Source organism: Drosophila subobscura, chromosome J (genome assembly GCF_008121235.1).
Source record: "Drosophila subobscura isolate 14011-0131.10 chromosome J, UCBerk_Dsub_1.0, whole genome shotgun sequence".
Classification (NCBI taxonomy): domain Eukaryota; kingdom Metazoa; phylum Arthropoda; class Insecta; order Diptera; family Drosophilidae; genus Drosophila; species Drosophila subobscura.
In genome coordinates this window covers 18,158,144-18,179,488 of record NC_048532.1, presented here as the reverse complement: position 1 = coordinate 18,179,488, position 21,345 = coordinate 18,158,144, and the positions used below count along the sequence as shown (strand labels likewise).

The 21,345-nt window shown below is 44.9% G+C and overlaps 2 protein-coding genes across 2 annotated transcripts; both read right to left on the bottom strand.

Moving 5' to 3' along the window:
- Positions 1-3,045: 3,045 nt before the first annotated feature.
- LOC117893638 (eukaryotic translation initiation factor 4E1) lies at positions 3,046-3,965 on the bottom strand. Its single transcript, XM_034800325.1, has 4 exons — positions 3,630-3,965; positions 3,472-3,571; positions 3,311-3,398; positions 3,046-3,240 (listed from the first exon to the last, which is right to left on the bottom strand). Exons 1-4 carry the CDS (start codon positions 3,935-3,937, stop codon positions 3,080-3,082), a joined length of 657 nt encoding a protein of 218 aa, XP_034656216.1. The 5' UTR covers positions 3,938-3,965; the 3' UTR covers positions 3,046-3,079.
- A 1,116-nt stretch (positions 3,966-5,081) lies between these two features.
- On the bottom strand, positions 5,082-6,257 carry LOC117893619 (uncharacterized protein CG32395). The gene is made up of 2 exons (XM_034800295.1): positions 5,319-6,257; positions 5,082-5,261 (listed from the first exon to the last, which is right to left on the bottom strand). The coding sequence occupies exons 1-2, from the start codon at positions 6,255-6,257 to the stop codon at positions 5,082-5,084; spliced, it is 1,119 nt and encodes a 372-aa protein (XP_034656186.1).
- Positions 6,258-21,345: the final 15,088 nt, after the last annotated feature.

Genomic DNA, 21,345 nt, shown 5'->3' with positions numbered 1-21,345 from the left:
GTGCTGTGTGTGTGTGCGTGTGCTAAGCGAGTGCTTTATTTCATTAAGTTTGCATCGTCCGAAAATCTTTGTGGCCAACTTTGTGCTTAATATCCCGTTGTGAGTTCCATGCGGTTTTTGTGGGATTCCTTTATAGTTTCTATCACACAACGCATCTCAGTCTCCATCTTAGACCCCATTTCCCCCGTCTGTATCCGTGAACGACTCTGTGAAATGGCTACAGGAGCGCCAAGATACAGGCCAAGATTTCTTTTCATTTTTTCTCTTGCTCTCTTTCTCAGGCTTCACCCCGGCCATCGTGTTGGCATTTATTTACATATTTATGAAGCGAAATATTAAGAATTATATGGAAGCGAGGTTAACTTGGGCTAGAAGCTCCATACCAGGTCGTTTCCAGCAGCCAGCAGCCAGCAGCCGACTCGGGCCAGGCCGGGCCGAGCAGACATTCCTGCCTGCATTTTTGGCAGACAAGAATTTTTTGTGCAGGAGCCAACCGAAACGAGGCAAAACCCAAGATACTACACATTTCGAATAGCAATAATATTTGTAGACAAATATCTTGAACGGGGCCATAAGACGACATCCATCCCTGAGCTCTTACACGGGGCCGCTTTGAAGGTGATTCACTGGCCCCGAGCTTATGGTTGGTCTCTGTGTGTGTGGGTTATTCGTTTCATTTGTTGTTGGCGTCATAAATTCCTATTAATTTATAATAAAAATTTGCAAGAGAGCCGAAACGAAACGAAACGAAATGAAACGAAACTTGATGTGGAATTTGGCAAATGAATATTTCATTTCAAATGCCCTGGAAACCCCGCCTCGAAAATATTATTATCTTTCCCTCCGTTAAGCAAAAGGCTGCGCTGCACATACAAAAAAAAAATGTATTGCATGCTTTTGTTCGTTATGCGGCTAATGAAATTCTGTTCTTGGGGAAATGTAATGAAATGTTCTACTATTTTTGTATGAGCCACTCCAGTCTGCCCCTGCGTGCCAAAAACGATTTGGTTCGCTATAAATTCTAATTACCAGAGAGTTACGAGTTGGAAAATTACATTTTATTATATGATAAAAGTTAAGCTTCAACTGGACGACGATAATGTATACCCAAATAGATTTACATGCGTATTCCCCGAACAAAGCCAACCGCAAACTCCACTTAATCATGTGTCGCTGCCCAAGCAGCAGCAGCAGCAGCAGCAGCAGCTACTGGTCCCACCTCCATCGACTGGTACTTCCACTCCTACTCCTGCTAGCACTACATCCTCCACTTCGACTGTATTCAAGTGTCAGAAGTGCAATTTATTTTTATGTTGTGTAGTGTTGTTTTGGCCAGCAAACAACAACAACAGCAAAAAAATAGTAGAAAAAGAAGCGAAGCAGGGAAGACCAAAACCAAACCAAAAGCCGAAAACCAGCGAACGCGCGAGAGCCCCCAAACAATACACAAAATATACAAAAGCCCAGGACCAAATGGCATGGATGTGGCTGTGAGTGTGGAGCTGTGGATGGAGCAGCCATAGTGCTTGTCCAGCTGGTGTGGCCATAAAAACCAAAGCTCGGAGCTCCGAGTGTGGTTTCTCTTCCAGCTATCCGTAAAGTGTTGATATATGCATGAGAAAGATGGCCAGAGACCCAGAGAGCAGAAACCGATGGTCGATGCTGAAGATATGCCAGACTCTAACCGAGCTAATCGAGATGGCTCTGGATTGCCTTTTTTTCTGCTTTGTGTGTTTACGAATATTGTATAATTTTTTATGATGAAGTAACATCGATAAGCACGCACTCGAAGTGCTTCTTGAAATGCCACCCAAGTGCAAATGATGACCAATTTTTGCACTTATGTTTACTCGCAGCTGTCATAAGACAGCCTAATTTATTTATTTCCTAATTAAGTTGCATGTTGCAAAAGTTTTTAGCTTTTATAGCAGACACACACCAAAGGCAGATACGGCTGCCGTCGCAAGTGCAACTGCAACACTGCTCGATGTCACGTTTCGAGCAACTAATTTGTAAATTTTCGTCTAAGGGCAAAAAGTTTGCGGTGTTGTACACCCGCCTCCACACACACAAATATATACACCTGCCTCGCATGTGCCATGTCCCAGATGTACCTTTACCTGCACCTTCGCCATTGCGACTGCGACAGCCACTGCCCGGGCAATATGTCAAAGGTGTAAGAACGCGTTGTGTGTATGTGGGTGGATCCACGGTAGAGAGGCAGCAGCAGCAGAGAGCTAGCGGAGTGCTGAAAAGTAGCTGCATGCCATGTGGGACGTGTGCGGTTTTGATGCGGTTTCGGTTTAACAGCTCCCCATGCTACCCGCCGCCGCCGCCACCTGAGCCCATAAAATGCAGTCGAGTGGCGAGGATGAACGAGGAGTCGAGTGGAGTTCTCCCAATGCTGGAGATGAGTTTTGTCAGCTTAAAGTTGATCATAATGAAGTTGCAGTCTGCCGTAGAGTGGCACGTGCCGTTGCCATTTGAATGTTGATTGAAATGTTGTTGGCACTTTTAGACATTTTTCGGCTGAATCCTTTAAGGCTGAATCCTGCTGCAGTGGCCTCTTATTTTGAATGAGTTTTCAATGGTCTTCACGGCGCTTTTTGTGGCCTTTCATCAAAATTCAATTGTTGCCAGTTTGCGCCGTGCACTCGACGCCAGTGGCAGATATCAGGACAGCGGGACAGCAGGACACAGACACGGACACGGATACGGAAAATCCTCCATTGTTGACCCTTTTGGGAGGTCTTTTGTTTTTCGCTCGGCCAGCCAAGCGCGCCAAGTGGACGTTTATCTTTTGCAGTCACTGTGCACTTGCAGCGCACAAATTTTTAGTTAGTTTTGCTCGACCCTAAAGTACAAACTGTAAGTGTGTATATAAACCATTTTATTTGTGCTCCGGTGCGGCATATGTTTGCATAACATTTTGTAGAGCGTGAAGAGCGCCGCCTCCAAGTATCTTCTTTCCGGTTTCACATTTGTGGCAATTGAACAAATTTTAAACAATGAATTTTTTTTTGGGGTTTTTTGAAAAGATTTTGGAAACAAACAACAGCTGGGCGTGGCAGTGGCAGGCTTAGAGGCAGTAAACCGATTTAACCATCGATCCCTGCTTGGTCATCGAGTCCTTGTGCAGCTGATACTGCATCTGGAGCGGTGGCAAACGCAACATTTCGCGCAGCTTCAAGCCAATATGAATGACTGCCCCCTCATTCTGCCCATTGGCAGTCCAAACAGCTGTCAAAGGGAGGTGTAGGAGCTACAGGAGAAGTTTTTGGAGCTATGGGAGACCCTCTGGGATACGTACAAATTTTGTTTTGTTTGCCGCGCAAGTTGATGACAGCGCCGCAGATTTCCTCAGTGTGATCAAAGGACTCGCCAATCAATATTAGAATCTGTCGAGAGTGGGTATGGGAAGCCCCAGATATGACAGCCAACAGACACAAAGCTCTGCAGCGAGACTCTTACCACATCCAGCCAGAGCTTGTCCAGCTCGAACTTGCTGCGGCGGCCCGTAGAGATGACCCAGCGACCGCCAAACTTGTTGGCCTCATCCTCCCACATGGGCCTGAGGGAGCGAATATTGGATGGGTAACTCTACCTACCCATCTGAAGGAACAACTCACTGTATGCCCTTCTTGAACAAAGAATAATCGCTGCCAAAACGTAACTCTGATGGTGGCTTAATGTGTGTGTACAGGCTCCAAAAGTCCTCGACCATATCAAAGCTTGTGATTTCATTTTGTAGCTCCTCCCACGACTTGGAGCGATCGCTCTGCAAGTACCACAGCGTCCAGGTGTGCTCCAGCGGATGCTTGATAAACGGCCCAATCATTTCAGCAGCCAATGGATCAACAGACATTCCCAGCGACTCCAGCTCAGTGCTGGAAGTGGAGCGCGTGGTGTTGTTCACAAATTTCGGATCAGTATCCATCACTGGCAGCGTTTTGTTGTTGCTTTGTTTTGTCTGCTTGCTTGCTTGTTTAATTTGTGTTTTATTTATAATTCAAATTTCAGAGCAGTGGAAATTTGTATGTGTTAGTCGTATGACTACAGCAAGCATAGTGAACAAATCCCATAGAGAGCAATGACTAACTGGGCGACAGCAAAGGCAAAGAGTTATGGATGCTGGCGGGGAGAGAACTTTGTGACAAAGGGTATGTAGTATCTAGTACTTGGACTCGACTCGTATTTCTCTCTGTCAGCTCGTTCATTACTCCAATTCATAACTTTCATTGCACGTAAATAATTAGACACTCGTTTGGGGGCAGTCATCTCTCCACTTTCTTTCTTTCTCTCTTCTTGTCGTCTTTCTAATTCAACTCTAAACTTTTTATGCTCTCATGAGCCAGAACGAGTGGCTCGAGGAGCTCTGGAGCTCAGCTCGTTCATTGCCATCTTGTTGGCCTTGGTGATAAAAATCGAGCGCCTTATGCTTTCATTCATATAAAGCGTTAATTTTATGACACAGAATGGAAGGACACTTGAGCGACTCCGACACCGACACCGAGTCCGAGTCCGGAGAGCACAAAATTTACGCACTCACACTTTGCCCGTTTCCCTGTGCCCCTCTCCGCGCTCTCTCCTTTGCTTTTTTCCCTAGGATTTTACGACAATTGAGTGGGGCGGCAAAGCAGCAATTCCTGGCGAGGTAGACCTCTCCCCCACTCTTGCCGCTGTGATGGTGTTGATAATGATGATGTTGTTGCTATTGCCATTGCTGGAGCTGTCGTCTTTTATGTTGCCTGCCATAAAAGTGAAAATATTATGAAGCTTGTTCGAATCCCAGCACCGAACCCCTCCTCGCTTGAGTCCCCCCACGTTGGAGGAACAATGAAACGGCAACGTAATTGCCGGCAAAGTATCTGGAAAGTCATCTATGAGGCAGTTTTTGCCTTGTGCAATTGACACTGGCACACAGAGGACACAACAGAGCGGAGCAGAACACAACAATTGCGATAGCGTGACAGCCCGAAAATGCTAATAAAGGAGCAAGGGGATGGCTGTCGCCTAGTATCGAAAAGTGGAGACAATGTCTATGACTTTAATTTGACAGCTGAAAATGGAAAATAAAGTGCTTATACATCAGGCGAAACATGTTCTATCTGGCATTGATGCTGCCAGTAGCTCTGTGTGTTCACAAATATGAAGAAAATGGAAATGGACAGCAGGCGGCTGAGGAATTTCATGTCCAGCGTAATGCCATAGATGGATAATTTGATTCGCTCATTGATTTCCTGGTGCACCAGCTCATCAATCTGTGAATGGATATTTAAATAAGAGACTCAAACTGCAGATTTGTGATTCGTTCTCACCGTTCTGTCGAAACTTGGCTGATAGTTGGTCAAGTGAAAGTGCCAGAAACTACGCGACAGCCGTGATTCCCATGACAACAACTCAAATATCGTAAAATAAAAGACAATGTTCAGCACTGAGGTGGTGAGGTAGTAGAAATCCTGCTGATCGATGGCTGTTAGGAATGTGAAGGGTAGAAATCCGTGTACCAATGCGCACAGCCAGTGGAAACGAAAGTGTTTGATGAGTCGCCGAGAGATGTGAAACACCTGCGATCGCAGCATAATCAATTCCTCTGTTATGCAGCGCAGTTGTTCGACCAGCACCGAAAGGTGTACACCCTCCAGCGCCTGTGCCTGTCGCAGCTTTCTCACATCATTCGAGATGCGGCGCGTGCAGAGGTGCAGCTCATGGTAGCAGGCAATCAGGACCACAAAGAGGCAAATGTTGATCGTGATCTGGAGCAGAAAGGCCAGCAGAACAGCAAATATCAGCAGCAAAATGATAGTTTGCCTGGTGTCCCGCCTCATGGCCGATATAAGCGAACGTATGAGCGTATGAAAAGCCAACACGAGCAGCAGTAGATGTCGCCCTCGAAAGATATTCGGATGCCGGGCCATTGTCTGGAGTTGCCTCACCATCCGGTGCATTTCATTCAGCAGTTTAACGCATTCCCCGCTGTACAAGAGATTCTGTACACGAACCACCAGAATCACGTAAAATCCCACCATGGAAAGCCATTCCTCGTTGCTGCTGATTATGGAGCAAACGTTGCCCACAATGAGCACCATGAGGAGCAGCAGAACCAGCACAGAATATACCCTCAGTGTGTTGGATTGATAGAAACGTTCCCGCCTCAAATCGTAGACGAATGTGGTTAGGCCACAGAGCTGGGTCAGCAATACGATGCCAAACAGGAAGAGCCGCGTGCAGCGGTTCAGTAAATTCACTTTCCTCATGGCGACACTGTTGATTGGCAACTGCATGCCAGGCAGCAGGCAGCACCCAGCAGTCAGCTCCCATATCCGGAACCCAGAGGGTGGTGTTCTCATTTGAATTATGACCGCACTTTAGCGCTGATGCACGCGCATTAATTATCGGTCAAAGTTTTGATGGCTCAATCGATATTATGACGACGATGACGGCGACCACAACCCAAAAGCTTGTGGTCTAAAAGACAGACCCCCCGCCTCAATGGGTACTTTAATCTTCAGTTGAAAGTCCTAGAAGTGCTTTCCGCTGCGACATTCAATACCATTAACCTGCATTCATTGTGAGTTGTGCTGTGCTGTGCCGTGCCTGCTGCTGCTGCTGCGAATTCCTTAAACCGATTGAGGTGAGGACTTTACTGACTGCCTGCTGGCATACAAACAAAATGGACTCGCATCTCTCTCTTTCGCTCATCGAACAATATGGAGGAAAAACAATCTCAATCTCGTTTTACTTTGCTCTCTGCGGGCAACACATTTAATTACGCAACATTTACGTTAAAATTTTATTGTCTGCATTATTGAGCCCGGACCTGGGCTGGGTAGCCGGCCGGTAGCCGGACTTGCTCCCAATCCTTCGATCTCCTTTCACTGTTTCGCTGTGCACTCGCCTGTGGTTTCCGTTACACATTTCGCGCCATTGTCCGATGGGGCGGTGCCGCCCCTGACATGCATGAGCTGCTCCATGGCCACTGTAAGCTCTCCACTCTCCACTCTCTGGCAGCTCATTTTGATGGGAGACGGCATCATCTGAGTGCCGGGAAACCTGCATTGGGAGTGCACTGGCAATGGCACTGTTATTGGCATATTTTAATGCTGCCGACAGCAGGGCGGGCAGGGGGGTTGAAAACTGATATATGGAGACCAAGAGACAGGGCCGAGAGTCTCAAAGATGGGATGGCTCTATCAGCAGAGCAGCTGGGTGGCTGCGTGGCTGCGTGGCGGGCACAAAGTAAACAGAACTTTGTGGCCGGGAAACTGGAAAACTGGAAAACAAAGAGCAATCACACACGCAGCGAGAGGGAGAGAGAAACCATTCAAACGGATATGGATCAAGAGTCAAACGAAAGCTGCGAAAATATTTTGTTAAACTTAATTCCAGCGGAGCAACGGGAAAGCACTGCAAAGACTGGAAGCCTGCCTGCCTGACTGCCTGACTGCCGCTTTCCCCTCTGGTTGGAAATGGAGACAAATGTGTTGAATCGTCAATTGTCAGTTTGTTGCATTATCAGCGTTTCACGGCTCATTTGCGTTTGGAACATGTGTAAACAAGACAAGGCAGATGGTTGCGACTGCGACTGCGACAGCGACCCCCATCCATCCATCTATAGCCCACTTCCTATCTGTGCCATGCTGTTCCACAGGATATTGCTGCTGATACCGCCGCTGGCACTGCTGGCAGACAACTCATCATACATCAGCAGGAGCAGCAGCAATAGCTCATGAAAGAGCAGCACAACATCCCCTTTTAACATTCGTGATTTATGAAATTTGCCAACCAACAAGCCGGCAACAATTTCGGATGCAATTGCACTCGCATTTATTTCGCGCATATTTAATGTGCATAAATATTTTCGCAATATGTAAATTATGAAACATACACTGCGGCGTTTTTGCAACTGCCCTTAAAATATGCCAATGGCGCCTTATTAAGCACTCATTATTCACGCTGCTTGCCCCAGAATTTATGTACATTTAAAAGCCAACACGGCACACGGCACACGGAGCGTGGCACACGGCAAACACCACTCACTGTCTTGTCTGCGGTGGCACTTATCTGCGGTTGTCATGACAGTCCATGAATTGGTCGACGCATTGCCGCAATTTTGTGGCACGAAACTTGCCAAAGATGAGCCATAAATTAGTTCGAATTGGGCCTGGATTTGAGCAAAGGATTTCTAGGGTGAGTTGAGGTGAAATCTTAATCGTGATCCGATACAAATTATGGCAGCCTAACGCGCCCAATCGTACGCGATCAGCCCATGGCAAGCACAGCATCAATCTGATAATCAATTGCCAAATTCAATTTAGCGTTCAAACTTTTCCTCATGCTTCAGCCTCGCTCTCTGTGGGCTCTCCAGAGGCGCACACACATACAGGAAAATAGAGAAAAATGTACAGAAAGAAAGAGAGAGACAGAGTGCCAGCGCCATTGAATTCACATTCACGTTTTGCTTATTTATTTATTGCAGCCATTGCATTGTTATGCACACCAAGGCAGACAAAATAAATACCAGCACACAGCACAATAAATTTAAAATCTAATTACGCGCACCATTTAATGCCGAAGCGGCGGACGCAGCCGGAAACGGAAGTGGGTGGTGGAGTCCAACTGAAGTTTGGAGGAGCAGCAGGAGCAGCGGCAGAGAGGGAGCCCGATAGAACGTGAGTTAGCTCCAGCTTTGACGGCGCCAAGTCCCCTCTCTAGCGTATTCTCGCCAAAATTCGAGAAATGGCAAGGCCAAAAGGAAAACGCAATCGAACAGCTAACACAACAGATGTATACAACCAAACAAATCCACACAACAATATCTATAGCAAATGGATAAGCCGCGGGACCAAAATCTCAAGGGGAAACACACACACAAAAAATACAGAAAAAAAGCAATTAAAATATTTGATAAGCAAACAGCAGACGCAACTCGAATTAGTTATATCTCTCTGGATATGTTTTAAACAGTTACAAAAATAGGAGAAAGCAGGCATGGGTTTGGGGTTAAAAATATAATAAAATTGCTTGTGGCTGAGCTTTTGACTTGCGGCGCTGTTGGTCAGTGTGGGGTTAAGCTGGCCGTCCTCGGGTCTCCGAATACAAATGAGTTTTCTTTGTGCATGTAATTTACACTGAGAAGAACCAGAGGAGGGGTAGACGCAGACGAAGGTCGGTGTAGGTTCGGTTAGGCCACATCCGCAACCAAATGGTCAACATTGCTCAACTTGTGAAAAATACATTATGGTTTCAAGTATTTAATTGCACACAATTTCTGGGGTTGTTCGAGCAGCAGCCCCGCATCAAAAAAACCCCCAAAGGCAAAGTCAAACAAGGCTATACGACGAGTGTGTGTGGATGTGGGTCAGAGTCCAAAAGTTACGGAGATTTTCGGTTTGGGTTTCTATTCCAACTATTTCGGAGGGGGAAATACTCCTAAGTATAGGGATGATTTGTCCAAAAAAAAGGACACACAAAACGCAATTAAAACTAATAATTAATACGACAACAAGCACACGTTTCTGTCTTCCCTCGGCCGCCTCCCCAGGACATTTGTCAAGTGCTGGGAGGTTGACCTTCCAGTGGAGTTCTCCTAATAAAATTATGCTTAATTTATATGCAGGCTGCGTCATTTGACTGATGCCTACTAATGACTTCCTAACAATTTTTAATATCTATGCAAATGAACATAAATTGCTCGTCCTCTCGTCCTTCGTTCATGTCCCCTGGCTGCTCTCAGTTCTTCCTCCTACTGGCCAAATTATGTGGCTGTGGAAGCGCTGGCTTCCCGCTAACTTTGGTTAACCGTTTAGCCGCCGTTGACCCAGCGCACAAGTAACCGAAAAAAAATACTGTTACACAGCGAGCAAGAGAAAGAGATAGAGAGAGAGAGAGTGGGTAGGAGATAGAGGGAGAGCGAGTGAGCGCACGGCAAACAACAGCCAGGAGGCCCCGCCAACTGCTCTCTGGCGTTTAATTAAATGACATTATGGCCGCCTCGCAGCGTTGTAGGCAATGGCAAAAGCTACAACTGTGGCAGTCCCCCAGTCTCCCAGCTGCCAGTTGCCACAACACCCCAGATTCCACTGCCAGTCCCAGTCCCAGACCCTCCATTTTGCTCCCAAAATGTGTGCAGCGGGAGCTGTATTTCAATTTTTGTGTGTATTGCGTCTAGTTGCTGTCTATTATGCTCAGGTCATTATTACGTTTATAGAAAAAGTTCTCACAGAGTTCTTTGGGGAGAGCTTCCTGCCCCCAAACCGAAAGTGTGCGAATGTTTAGCACCTCGATTGGTGTCAGCCTCAACCTCAGCCCCTGGCATACTATAAATAAATTCACATGTTGCATAAGACACCTGAATTTGCAGTGTTTCTTTTTGTATTTTCGAGTTTTTATATTAAACTATTTCCTTTGCCCAGCACTTTTTTGCTGCAGAATATCTCCAAAGTTCATATTTATACTCAATCCGACTTAAAGTCTCAACTCTTAGCTCTTAACTCTGGCAGTCCATGTGCTTTTGCTCTGAATCCGGCATAATTGCTGCATTTCTCATGCAGATGGAAAACGTTTCATATTCTCTGGACCGGTGCCCCATGGGAGAGGAGGTGGGTGAGAGTAGCAGCAGCAGAATTTGCATTGCAAATAATCATTTTTAAGTTGCTAATGATGGCAAAACAGGCCCAGGATTCAGCCCAAGGCACACACAGTGGCAGAACAGGGGACAGCAGCAGCAGCAGTGGCAGCGGCGGGCAGAGAACAAATTAAATCATTAGTTATGCGTTGCATAGTATTAATGCGCTTGTAAAACGGATCCAGGGGAACTTTTTAATTGCAACTTTCGAGTTTTCCGGAATCGGAATAAGCAGGGAGGATATGCAGATGGAGCTGAAACACAAGCTCCATTCCATGTTTCCATATCAGAAATGCATTTGCCATTGCGATTGACTTTTGCCAGAGCCATCAAACTTGTTGGCTGGCTGTCCGGCTGTCTGTCTGTATGGCTGCTGCATTAGCAAAGTTTTTGCATTTGAGACCAACTTCAAAATGAAATCAAGACGAGCCCGGTCAAATTTAAATTGCAGCAAAAGCAAAGTTCAACTGATGACCGGGAAAAGGAGTGGAAGTTGAAGTGGGAACAGGAACAGAAGCAGAAACAGAAGCAGAAGCACCAACTAAAGTAGGAACAGAAACTGTAGCTGAAAACAGGACATCAGTATACGGAATGTGTGCTGGGGGCAGCTTTTGGCAGCTGCTGGCTTTTGTAAATCTCTTGGCAATTTGTTGCAGCTGGCCGGGCTAAATTGATGCCAAATTGAATGTGTCAATTTCCATTCGATGTCATGCATTTAAATGTTTTATTTGTATTTGCCCCAAACCGGCAGCTGTTGTCGCTGCACACAGTACAAAGGACAATGGCGCACACAAAAACACAGACACAGAAAAAATACAAGTAGCAATTGTTACGGAAAAATAAATAAAACTTGTAATTAATCGACCAAGTTACGGCATTAAATTTCACTCCCACATCCCCCCCGTAACCCCCCAATAGATCATTATGCAGCACACTCTCGAATTTAATTGAATTTCTATGTGAAAATATCTTCATTTCCGTACAATTCATAAATACATTATAATCCCTCGAAATGTACATGAAATCGTAGCCAGGAACATCATTCACTTGATGATGCTGGAAAACAATTCAGATCGTTCAGTCCAACTGTTGCCGGTGCCGACGCCTGATTATTGGGAGCATTTGTGCATATTTGCACTTGCATTTGCATTTATATTTATATTTATTTAAATGAGAATGCTCTCAATTTAACTTTTGCTGCTTTATTTAAATCATAATTAATAATTCAAATGCTTCGAAGCATATTTAATATGCGGAGCACTGCAATGCGAATGCGAATACGATTACGAATTCGGTGTGTAATGCCAAGTGAATGCCTTGCCTCAAATTATACCAGTAATATTTATTTAATGAATGCCATAAACATCTCCTATTAATTGCATATTTTTCCCTAACGAGCGACCCACTCCCACCTGCTCGCACCATGCGGCGCGGATGCGCAATACTCTGGGGGCAGGGGCAGAGGCAGGCCTCACTGCACCATTGCACTGTGTGCCCGCTGAATAGTTGTATATTTTTATAATGCTTACACACATGCGCCATTTTGCGGCTTAAATTTACGAAAAACAAACAGAAATTTTTGGCTCAGGATAAGCGGCTTACAATGTTAACTCTTGCAACACACAGACACACATGGACATGGACATGGACATGTACATTCAGTACATCCTCCAGAGAGTGTGTGGAGTGTGGAGTGTGGTTCGGTCCCTTTTGTCACCGAAGCGGCGACTCTGGCTGGTCGTGTCTGTCGTTTGTTAGCAACTTATTTGCAGTTGGTTACCTGCAGTTTAACACAAATGTTTGAATAGCCAGCCAACTTTTTTCTGTTCCCCCGTATCTCTGCTGATGCCAGAACAGAATTTGGAAAGTGTTTTGGCATTCCGGGAATATCGCCTGTGTGAAACGTTTGGTAACGGATCAAACGGAGGAGGACGCTGCAAAAGAAAGGTCAAACACTTGACCTTTCTCAGAACTAATTACTAAAGGCAGTCCACGAAATTACTACGAAATTAAAATTAAGTTCACCTGCCCCCAAGCTAAAAGGTAGAGCAGCTCAATAACCAACAACAGGCTGCTGCTGCTGGCTCCTGGCAGGGGAGAGTTGCTCCTACTTTCAGCTTGTGCCGGAGCTTACCTTTTTGCTTTTATTTGGCCTGTTAATTATGCATGCAAAGCTGCTTGTAGATACTTCTCTCTCTCTCTATGTATAGGTATAGGAATAGGCACATCTATATGACGCTTCTAGTTTTTAAGCCCTGGCCATGAATTGGGCACGGACAAATTTCGTTGCTATTCGAGTCCACAGCGGTTGTGGCCACAAATCAAATGCTGCCACGCCTCCGACATTGGGAGAAAGCCCTGCGGTCGCCGGCGCTAACCTGGCACTTATTTCCAGCAGCCCCCACCGCACCTTTACTATCACTTCTTTTTAAATAAATTTTCGATTATCGCGCACATTAAAGCAATAAAAATGTAATAAATTTTCAATCTGCGCCTTGGCCCTCGGAGTGGAAGGCAAAGATTTTTATCGAGTTTCCGTAAATCGATGATAAAATTAAATGAACTTTGCCGCTGTCTGCGATTGACAATGCCATGGAATGGCGCCCCAGGCGCTGTTTAGTTTTCCATGGCTGATGGCTCTGGCGATAGCAGCAAAAGGAAAAGCCTCGACCAAAACAGCTGCAATAACACGCATACGCACGCACACCGTGAAAATGAACAGAGAAAGTACATACCTTCGTTTGTCTTTTGGCGGCTCGTTTTCATTTCCAGCAGGCAATTATTGTTGTTTCTTTTTCTGAACTACAGACCAGCTCCTTTGTCTTCAGAGTGTGTGTTGCGGCAGCAACTTCAATTCCAATTTTCATACTCGATTACCTCGATTCGGTTGGCGGCCAGTACCTGTGCCAGTGCCGCACTCTCTCTCTCTCTATGTACAGTGGCTCTGTTATTGTAACTGTTGGACTTTACTCCTGGCACTTCGCTTCTTCTCGCATCCGAGTGGCAGAGAGAGAGCTGCAGGTGCTCCGCCGCCGCACTCAATAAAGTTTTCGAGCTGTGTGGAAAGGCAAACATTTTATTAAAAAACTTTTGTTTCACTTGGCAGGCAGGCAGAGGCAGAGTCAGAGGCAAGGACCTTGAGGCCTTGGCGAAAGTTTACACATAGAAATATGATTTTACATTTGCTTTTAATTTTAACTCTTGCAATCATTTTTCGACCACCTTTGAAAAATATTATAATAAAAATAACTTTTACTTTTCGCTTCCCTCCCGTCGCGGCGAAACCAAAATGCAAACGGCAAAGGCAAATGGCGAGTCGAGTCGAGGCTTTGGCCGCCAAACAATAACCATAAATGTCGGGCGGGGCATAAAAAGTCGGCCACGTAATTGATTGTTGCAACTGGGGCGGCACAAAAATTTTATAAAAACTTCGACCCGGACAGAGGATAGCATGCGGTGTGTGCATCCCAACGCAGGGAACTCTTCTCCCCATCGCTCCTCACCCTTTACTTATGGAAATTCTAGGAGGCAGCTAGTCAAGGCTCACAGCGATTTGCTTGGATGAATTTTTGCAGCTTTTGGTGTGAACATTTTAAATGCTAATGAGCTTTTAATTGCTCACTTCAGTGTTGTGTACACAGCCCCCCTCCACACCGTGCCTGTCCACAGCAACGTTGCGTATGAGTAAACTGCGTGTGTCTCTGGATGCGAGACGAGACGAGACGAAGCGAAAATTAATGAACCTCTTGAGTGTGTTTTAAAAGGCTGCAAAGATAAATCATGCACATCCATCCAAAGATCTTCATGATGTTAATTACCGAACCCTGTCGTACGGCGGCCCCCCTTGAAAATCGTCGAAGGTTGGCAGGGAGAGGGTGGAGACTGGAGGAGGGTGGCTACGTGTAAGCGGGTGAAATCTAAATAAACACAACAATTGCAATTTCCATTGCAGCAACTTGATAAAAACTTTGCAGTTTATCCAGCTGAAGAAAGTATTTGCATGGAAACTCTTAGGGAAAAGGAAAGGAAAGCAAAAAGCAAAGCAAAGCAAAGGAAAACTAAACCCAAACAGACTCGAGCTCCGGCTCTGGTCGCTTCTCCACTTGAAACAAAAAGTTCGAAGCTGTTCAAACCCCACACTCAGTCCCAGTTCCCCCTCTGACTGTGGGGGTGTGCGTGTGCGTGAGAAGATAAAAGTTTTAATTAAATAATTAACAGGAATTGTACTATGTATGTATATATATAAATGTGTGTGTGTGTGTGTAGTTTGCATCTGCATTGCCCACTTGTTGAACGGGTGAATGGGTGGAGCGGCCAACGGGAATCTGAGGTTGTTAGCCGCTGGGCCATAAATAAATACCCACACATTGTTTGGCTATCCTTGACCAGGCTAACAAAAGGTAACCAACAATTAGATAAAAGCTAAAGATAGAACGCCCCAAAACTTGTGTGTGCACTGGCCGCAGTTTAATTATTTATGCCAAAAGGCGATATGGGTTATCTTATAATTGAAATGGTTTTCAGAGCATGCTTAAAATGTGTGTGAAGGCTTTAAGGGCAGTCGCTTCAAGAGTTGCAATTACTAACAATATCTGTAGAGTCTGCAACTGCATTCCCACTCCCTGTCCAATTCTGACTGAAACTGAAACCCCAACCAAAAATTCGCACATTTTGCGCTGCATAGCCTGGACCACAGCGCATCATTATCGTTATCATTATCATCCTGGGGATGTGCATCATCCTGGGTTTTTTGGCCAGAATCCGGCATTCCTCCAACTGCATTCGCATTGCGCGCGCGCGCTCTTCGTTTTTGGCGGTTGTCGTTGTTGAATTTGCGGTCCGTTGATATGCGTAATAATGCAATAAATACAAATTAAACATGCTTGAGTGCAATTATGCAAATTGATGAAGTTTATAGGGCGCGTCGCATCGACACTGACACGGCCAGTGGCAGCAGCAGCAACAACAACAACAGCCTCCCCTCCATAACGGATTACAAAACGATTTCAGGGCACTAATCTCTTGTAATGAACACAAATATGTAGAACACGGCGATAATCGCTCATGTACATTTCACAATAAAGTGCTTACGAGTGTAACCCCGGACAGGAAGCGGACAGCAAACAGCAGACATGCCAGCCAGCCAGGTTCCAGTTTCAGGCCCAGTTTCAGGCCCAGTTCCAGGCCCAGGCCCAAGCCCAGCGATAAACAATGAGATATGAGGCCCACTAATCGCAGTGTCCTTTTGCAAATACAATTTTCCTCCACCGTCTGCTGTCCGTTGTCATTTTGTCCGGTGTCCGGTGTCCAGTGTCCGCTGTCACGTTATATTTAACGTTTATCTATAAACATTTTCGATTTAGTCGGCTGCTTTTTTTCGCAGCGAGACCAGCGACCGTGCGACTAAACAAATACTCGTACAAGTCTCAAGTTTTATGTCCGTGTCCTGTGTCAGCGGCAGCTGTTGGCTCCTTGGGCCACTGGACAGGCTATTTCTTCTTAAATTTCTATAATTGCTTGTGATTTGTTGGCCACGAACGTGCCTGGCCAACTGCAATTTGTTCGCGCACACACACACAAAGAGCTCTCCTTTCCTACTACTATATTTCCTCCACACCGTATAGATTTTGCCATATATTTTTATTTGTCTCACGCTTTCAATAATTGCCAGCATTACACGTGGCCCTAATAAATTAGTCCTGTTCCCGGGGCTTACAACTAAACCGTTGACTAAAACGACAAACTTCTCAAAAGCTTTTCGCACTGTTCAGGCAGTCAGGCAGCAGTCAGCCAGTCAGCCAGTCATTTCGCAACGTCAATCATACGCCCGTGGTGCTGTGATTGGGCTAACGATTATTGTCTCGTCTCTCGTTTGATATGGCATTTAACTGGAATGGATATAACCATTCACCAATGCCCAAGCATTGTTCATTTTAATTACAATTTTTACGGATATTTGCATAAAGCATTTACCATGCATTCTCGCAGCTGTGTTCCGTGTCCCCGTGTCCTCGTGTCCCATGTCCTGTGGCAAAGTTGGGCCACATTAAAACTCAACCGCAATGCCTAAAATTATGCATTGCTGAAATGTAAAATGATGCCACATCAATATGCATGTCGTTTTTCCGTCTTTTTTTTTGGTGGTCCCTCTGCTACATTTAGAGTTTTCCTCCCGTCCACCCAACCGAAATGAAACAAAAATCAAAATGAAAATGAAAATGAAAATGATGGGGAAATGGCCATATATAATGCCTGAAATCTCCCTTTATGTGTGGTGGTGTGTGCAGCGGATATTGAGCGGATTTCAGCTACATATGTGACGGCGTGGAATGATTGAAGCCATTGTCAAAATATCACATGGCATTGGGGAGGAAAAGTAAAAGCGGATATTAGATGCGCTGCATGTCACAATTGATGGAAGTCCGAGCAACTAAACTTGGCTTAAAATGCTGCTGCCAGCCATCCATTCATGCATCCATCCATCCCACTATAATTGATAGTTCTTCCACTTATACGGGCGCATAAAGTAAATTTTATGCTGCAATTAACGTGAATAGAACCATTCACCTACACAATGCCAGCGACGAAGAGTCATTTCAATGTCTTCAAGCGCTATTTCTATTGCATTTCGACTCTGCTGCTTGGATTCTAAGAGGTTTTGTGCTTAATAGCACATTAACTCATCAGAGGAACCGCAATTTCACCGCACGCACACCACTCCTCTCTGTCTCTCTGTCCCTCTGTCTGTGTGTTTCACACTTCAGCCCCACCGAATCATACAACATTTTAACAGCTGTCAGTTTTATGGCGCGTGACTTTTACGACAGCTAAATGTTGTATGCTGCGGAAGGTGCCGCACTCGCAGCCGCGTACAAGGAGCTGGGTGCCCGCTCTCGGCGATTTTCGGAAATAGGTTTTAATTGCCAACTAAAACAAAATGGCTACACCAACACCAGCACACCAGAGTAGAGTACAACTACAGCTATAACAATCAGCAGTAAGCGCCAAAAAGTAAGCGTACACTTCTATTTTTTGGCAACAAAAGCGCATAAAATTGGAGATTGTATAGCATTGGAGATCACATAAAAATAGTTTTATTTTAATGTGTCAGGCAAACAGCAATTGTGCCACGTTATTGATGTTGTTCGAGCTCTGTATTTTATTATATTTGACACACTAATTCAGGCACCAGCAAACAAATGCACGGAACACTCATTATTATAGATATTTGTGGAGCACAATGGTACATAGAAAATGTTTTAAAATAGTATTAACCAATGGCATATTGTAAATACATTCAATGTGCCTGCAGTTGTATCCAGAGATTATTAAAGGGGTAGCCGCACAGTGCCTGCTTTTGCAGTCACTTTTAATATGCAACAGAAAGCAAGTTGATTGGTTTTGCCTTTCCCCCCCTGCCTTACCCCTTCGACTCGCTCAATATTAAATGCGTAGAGCGATTTTGAAAATGTTGCTGCCATTGCAAGAAGTTTTTCGAAAAACTTTTTAAATGCATTTGCCTTTGCATTTATTTTGCAATCAGGCGACCCCTTACGGGTGCCCGCACCCTCTGCCCCTGCTTTCGCGTTGCCGGCGCGACATGCGAGAATAATAAAAGTTTCTTAGCAGTTTTCCACGGCGGCGTAAAAACAAAAAAAAAGGATGCTCCGCTGCTACACTCGCTGCTGTGTGCTGTGGGCATGTCTGTTTCGTTAATGAGTTTGTGATGATGCAAAAATTATGCTCAAAGACATGGCAAAAGTTTCGTTGTTCCTCTGTGATTTGGTTTGTCTTTCTTGAGCTGTGAGAATCTGAAACAGTAGGGTATTGGCATGGCCTTCTATGGCGCTCTACACCTACATTGCAGTACAGGGCATGTTCTGCTGCTGGCTGTTACTTGCCTGCTGCGGAAACAACTTTAATATTATTATCAATTTTCTCACAAGCTGCAGAAAATTGCATGCAATTTCCCGGTGCACCGGGAGAAGCCGCTTACCCGAGAGCTAGCAGCAGCACAGACAGGCGAGACCTGGCGCAAACAGAACAGAACAGAGCGAGAGAGCTTTACAAAGGGTGGAAAATATTACAACACATTTGGTGGACGGCATAAGTTATAGCTTAACCGCAGGTAATTAAATACCATGCAGCATGTGGCAAGAGGAACAGACACAGCACCACGAACCCGGAAGCGGCACAGCATCAGGCAGAGGACTCTCAAATTTCGCTTATTTCCCCTCTGCGTCGTTGCATCCCTGTTAATGAGCGGTTCAGCAGGTCCTGTTGCTGTTGTTTGGCTGCGGTTAATATGCCCCTCGTTTGTTGCCTCCTAATTAGAATTTCATGAAACACTATAATTAATTCAGCCAAGATATCTCCACACTCGCACACACACGCAACACACACATGCCAAGTCGGTCAGCGAGAAAGACAGAGAGGGCAAAGTGCTCAAGTTTATTACACAACAGTTTTTGTGTCCATTTTTATTTCCAATACATTGGCTTTTGTGGGGTAGTAGGAGAATGCCATGAATGCCATTCATTGCCCCCCGAAAGTGGAGAAAATAAACTGCACCAAAGGAATTTTGCCACACAATCAACTGCTGAATTCAATTCGAATGAAACCTTGTTTCGGGGCACTAAATTTTCAAGTGTCAAACTAATGGCCTAAGAAATACTTTATAGCCAACATTTTAAACAATATAAAATCCCGTATAAAACGCATTTCCAAAAGGCACAATTCAATAAAATATCCATTGTCCTTGGCTCAGCTGTAGGATGTATCTTCCTCCCTCTTGTCGCCTATCTTTAGCTGTAGCTGCAATTGTATCTGTATCTGTGTATATGTTGCTGTATTTGTAAATGTATCTGTATGTGCACGCATCATTCATCCGGCGGCCATATTGAGGCAACATATCCGGCGACAGGATGCCAAGACAAGAAAATTTCATGCTATGCTTTGTACGTTTCCGCATCGGTCTTCCTCACCCAACCGCATCCCACTTTACACCCCGTTTCTGCTGCAGATCCCTTTCCCCCGCTTGCCATACACCTATTTGGCCCTACTCTGACGACCCTTTTCGACCCCTCTCTCTGGGCTCTGGTTGTTGACTGCCTCTGCTTATATTTTATTTCATGCCAACAGCACTGTTTAATTACACACAAAAGACAGCAGAGAGAAAGAGGGAGCGAGGGAGAGATGCACACATAGATGTGCCATGTTAGCCTGCCAGAGATACAAACCAATACAGACAGAGAGACACACAGAAATAGACATCCTTCTTTCTCTTTGTATTTGTGTATCTGTCCATGTGTGTGTGTGTGCATCAGGTAATGGCTGCCCTTGCTCGCATGCAATTTATATTTTCTTCTGCTGTTGCTGTCTGTCCCCTCTCATGAGCCTCGTCGATCTGGCTCTGAGTCCTGACTTCTGTGCCTGCATCTAGCTGCTGCTGCTGCTGCTGCTGCTGCTGCTTGTGGCAAATGTCCTTCCTACTCTGTTGGCTCTCTACTTTCTTGGGTAAATCTCTTCTACTTTTCCCCGCCGCACTGCAATTAAGTTCGACTGCAAAACAAAAGGCATGTTGTTTGATATCAACCAAGTCGCATCTTCTCGTGTGCTCTCTCTCATCTTCAACTAATTTCTCAATTGTTATTTTTATGAGAAACAATTTGACAACATTACAGAGAGACTTTACAAATAATTGCTAAACTGTGTGTGTGTGTGTGTATGTTGTCTATGTACATACGAGTATACGGGATAATAACTGATTAAGGATTATGAGAGATTATGCCTTGCTTTTGGGTATCCTTTGTGTCATAATAAATTTGATTTCTGTGTGTCGAACATGAATGGATCGAAGCGATGTGTAAGATGGGATAAAGTGCACCAATTGTACGCTTGGTTGGTTCATTAACTTTAAGAGAATATTGAACTCCAAAGATGATTGGTGAATACTCAACTACATGCCAGACAGCCCAGCCTCTGCCTCTCTCTGGCTCATGTGCCCATAAATAATTACAAGTATTCTCATATTAATGGTGTTTTGATACTCATTTCTTTTCATTTGTTTTTCTGTGTATTTTATGCTTGGGCTCTTGCTGTCAATGAAATTCATTGAAATTATTTATCTGATTCTTAACAATTGCATCATAAATTTTATTAAAGAAAGAACTCTTTTGCCATACAATTTATCATCCTGTAATTGATAATGGCAGTGCCTAGGACTATGCCGCCATGTTGATTAATTATCGCAATGACAACAGAAGCAACAGCAACAAGCAGCAAGCAACAATAGCAACAATGCACAGTTATCGCTGCAAAAATATATTTTTCAAAATTTCAACGCCGAGCATGATTTATGTTTAAGCCTTGGCCTGCCATCCCAGAGCGGTCTGGGTACAAATGGTAGAGGCCTGAGAGATGGTAGAATCATGGAACCATTCTACGACAAATGGCTAAAAGCATTGAAAGGTCTTCCCCGCAGTTTTTGCTCTTTGATTCCTTCACTGTTGCTGTTTGTTTAATTAAAAACGCAAAACTTTTGCGGTTCTCAGTCAAATTAAATTATGTTCAATTTAACTTTATGGCCCGCTTCTGGTTTCTTATTTTCCTCGTTTCCCCGTTTCCCTGCCTCTTCCTATTTTTCATGTTGTTTTTCCCGGCGGCAAGCCGTGGGGGAAAACAATTTTGCATTTGCAATAAGTACGAGTATTGAGTGT

Coding starts and splice junctions, on each gene's coding strand:
- LOC117893638 (XM_034800325.1), bottom strand. CDS start 3,937: ATGGATACTGATCCGAAATTTGTGAACAACACCACGCGCTCCACTTCC. Junction 3,572..3,629: donor TTGTTCAAGAAGGGCATACA/GTGAGTTGTTCC, acceptor TCGCTCCCTCAG/GCCCATGTGGGAGGATGAGG. Junction 3,399..3,471: donor ACAAGCTCTGGCTGGATGTG/GTAAGAGTCTCG, acceptor CACTCTCGACAG/ATTCTAATATTGATTGGCGA.
- LOC117893619 (XM_034800295.1), bottom strand. CDS start 6,257: ATGAGGAAAGTGAATTTACTGAACCGCTGCACGCGGCTCTTCCTGTTT. Junction 5,262..5,318: donor AGCCAAGTTTCGACAGAACG/GTGAGAACGAAT, acceptor ATCCATTCACAG/ATTGATGAGCTGGTGCACCA.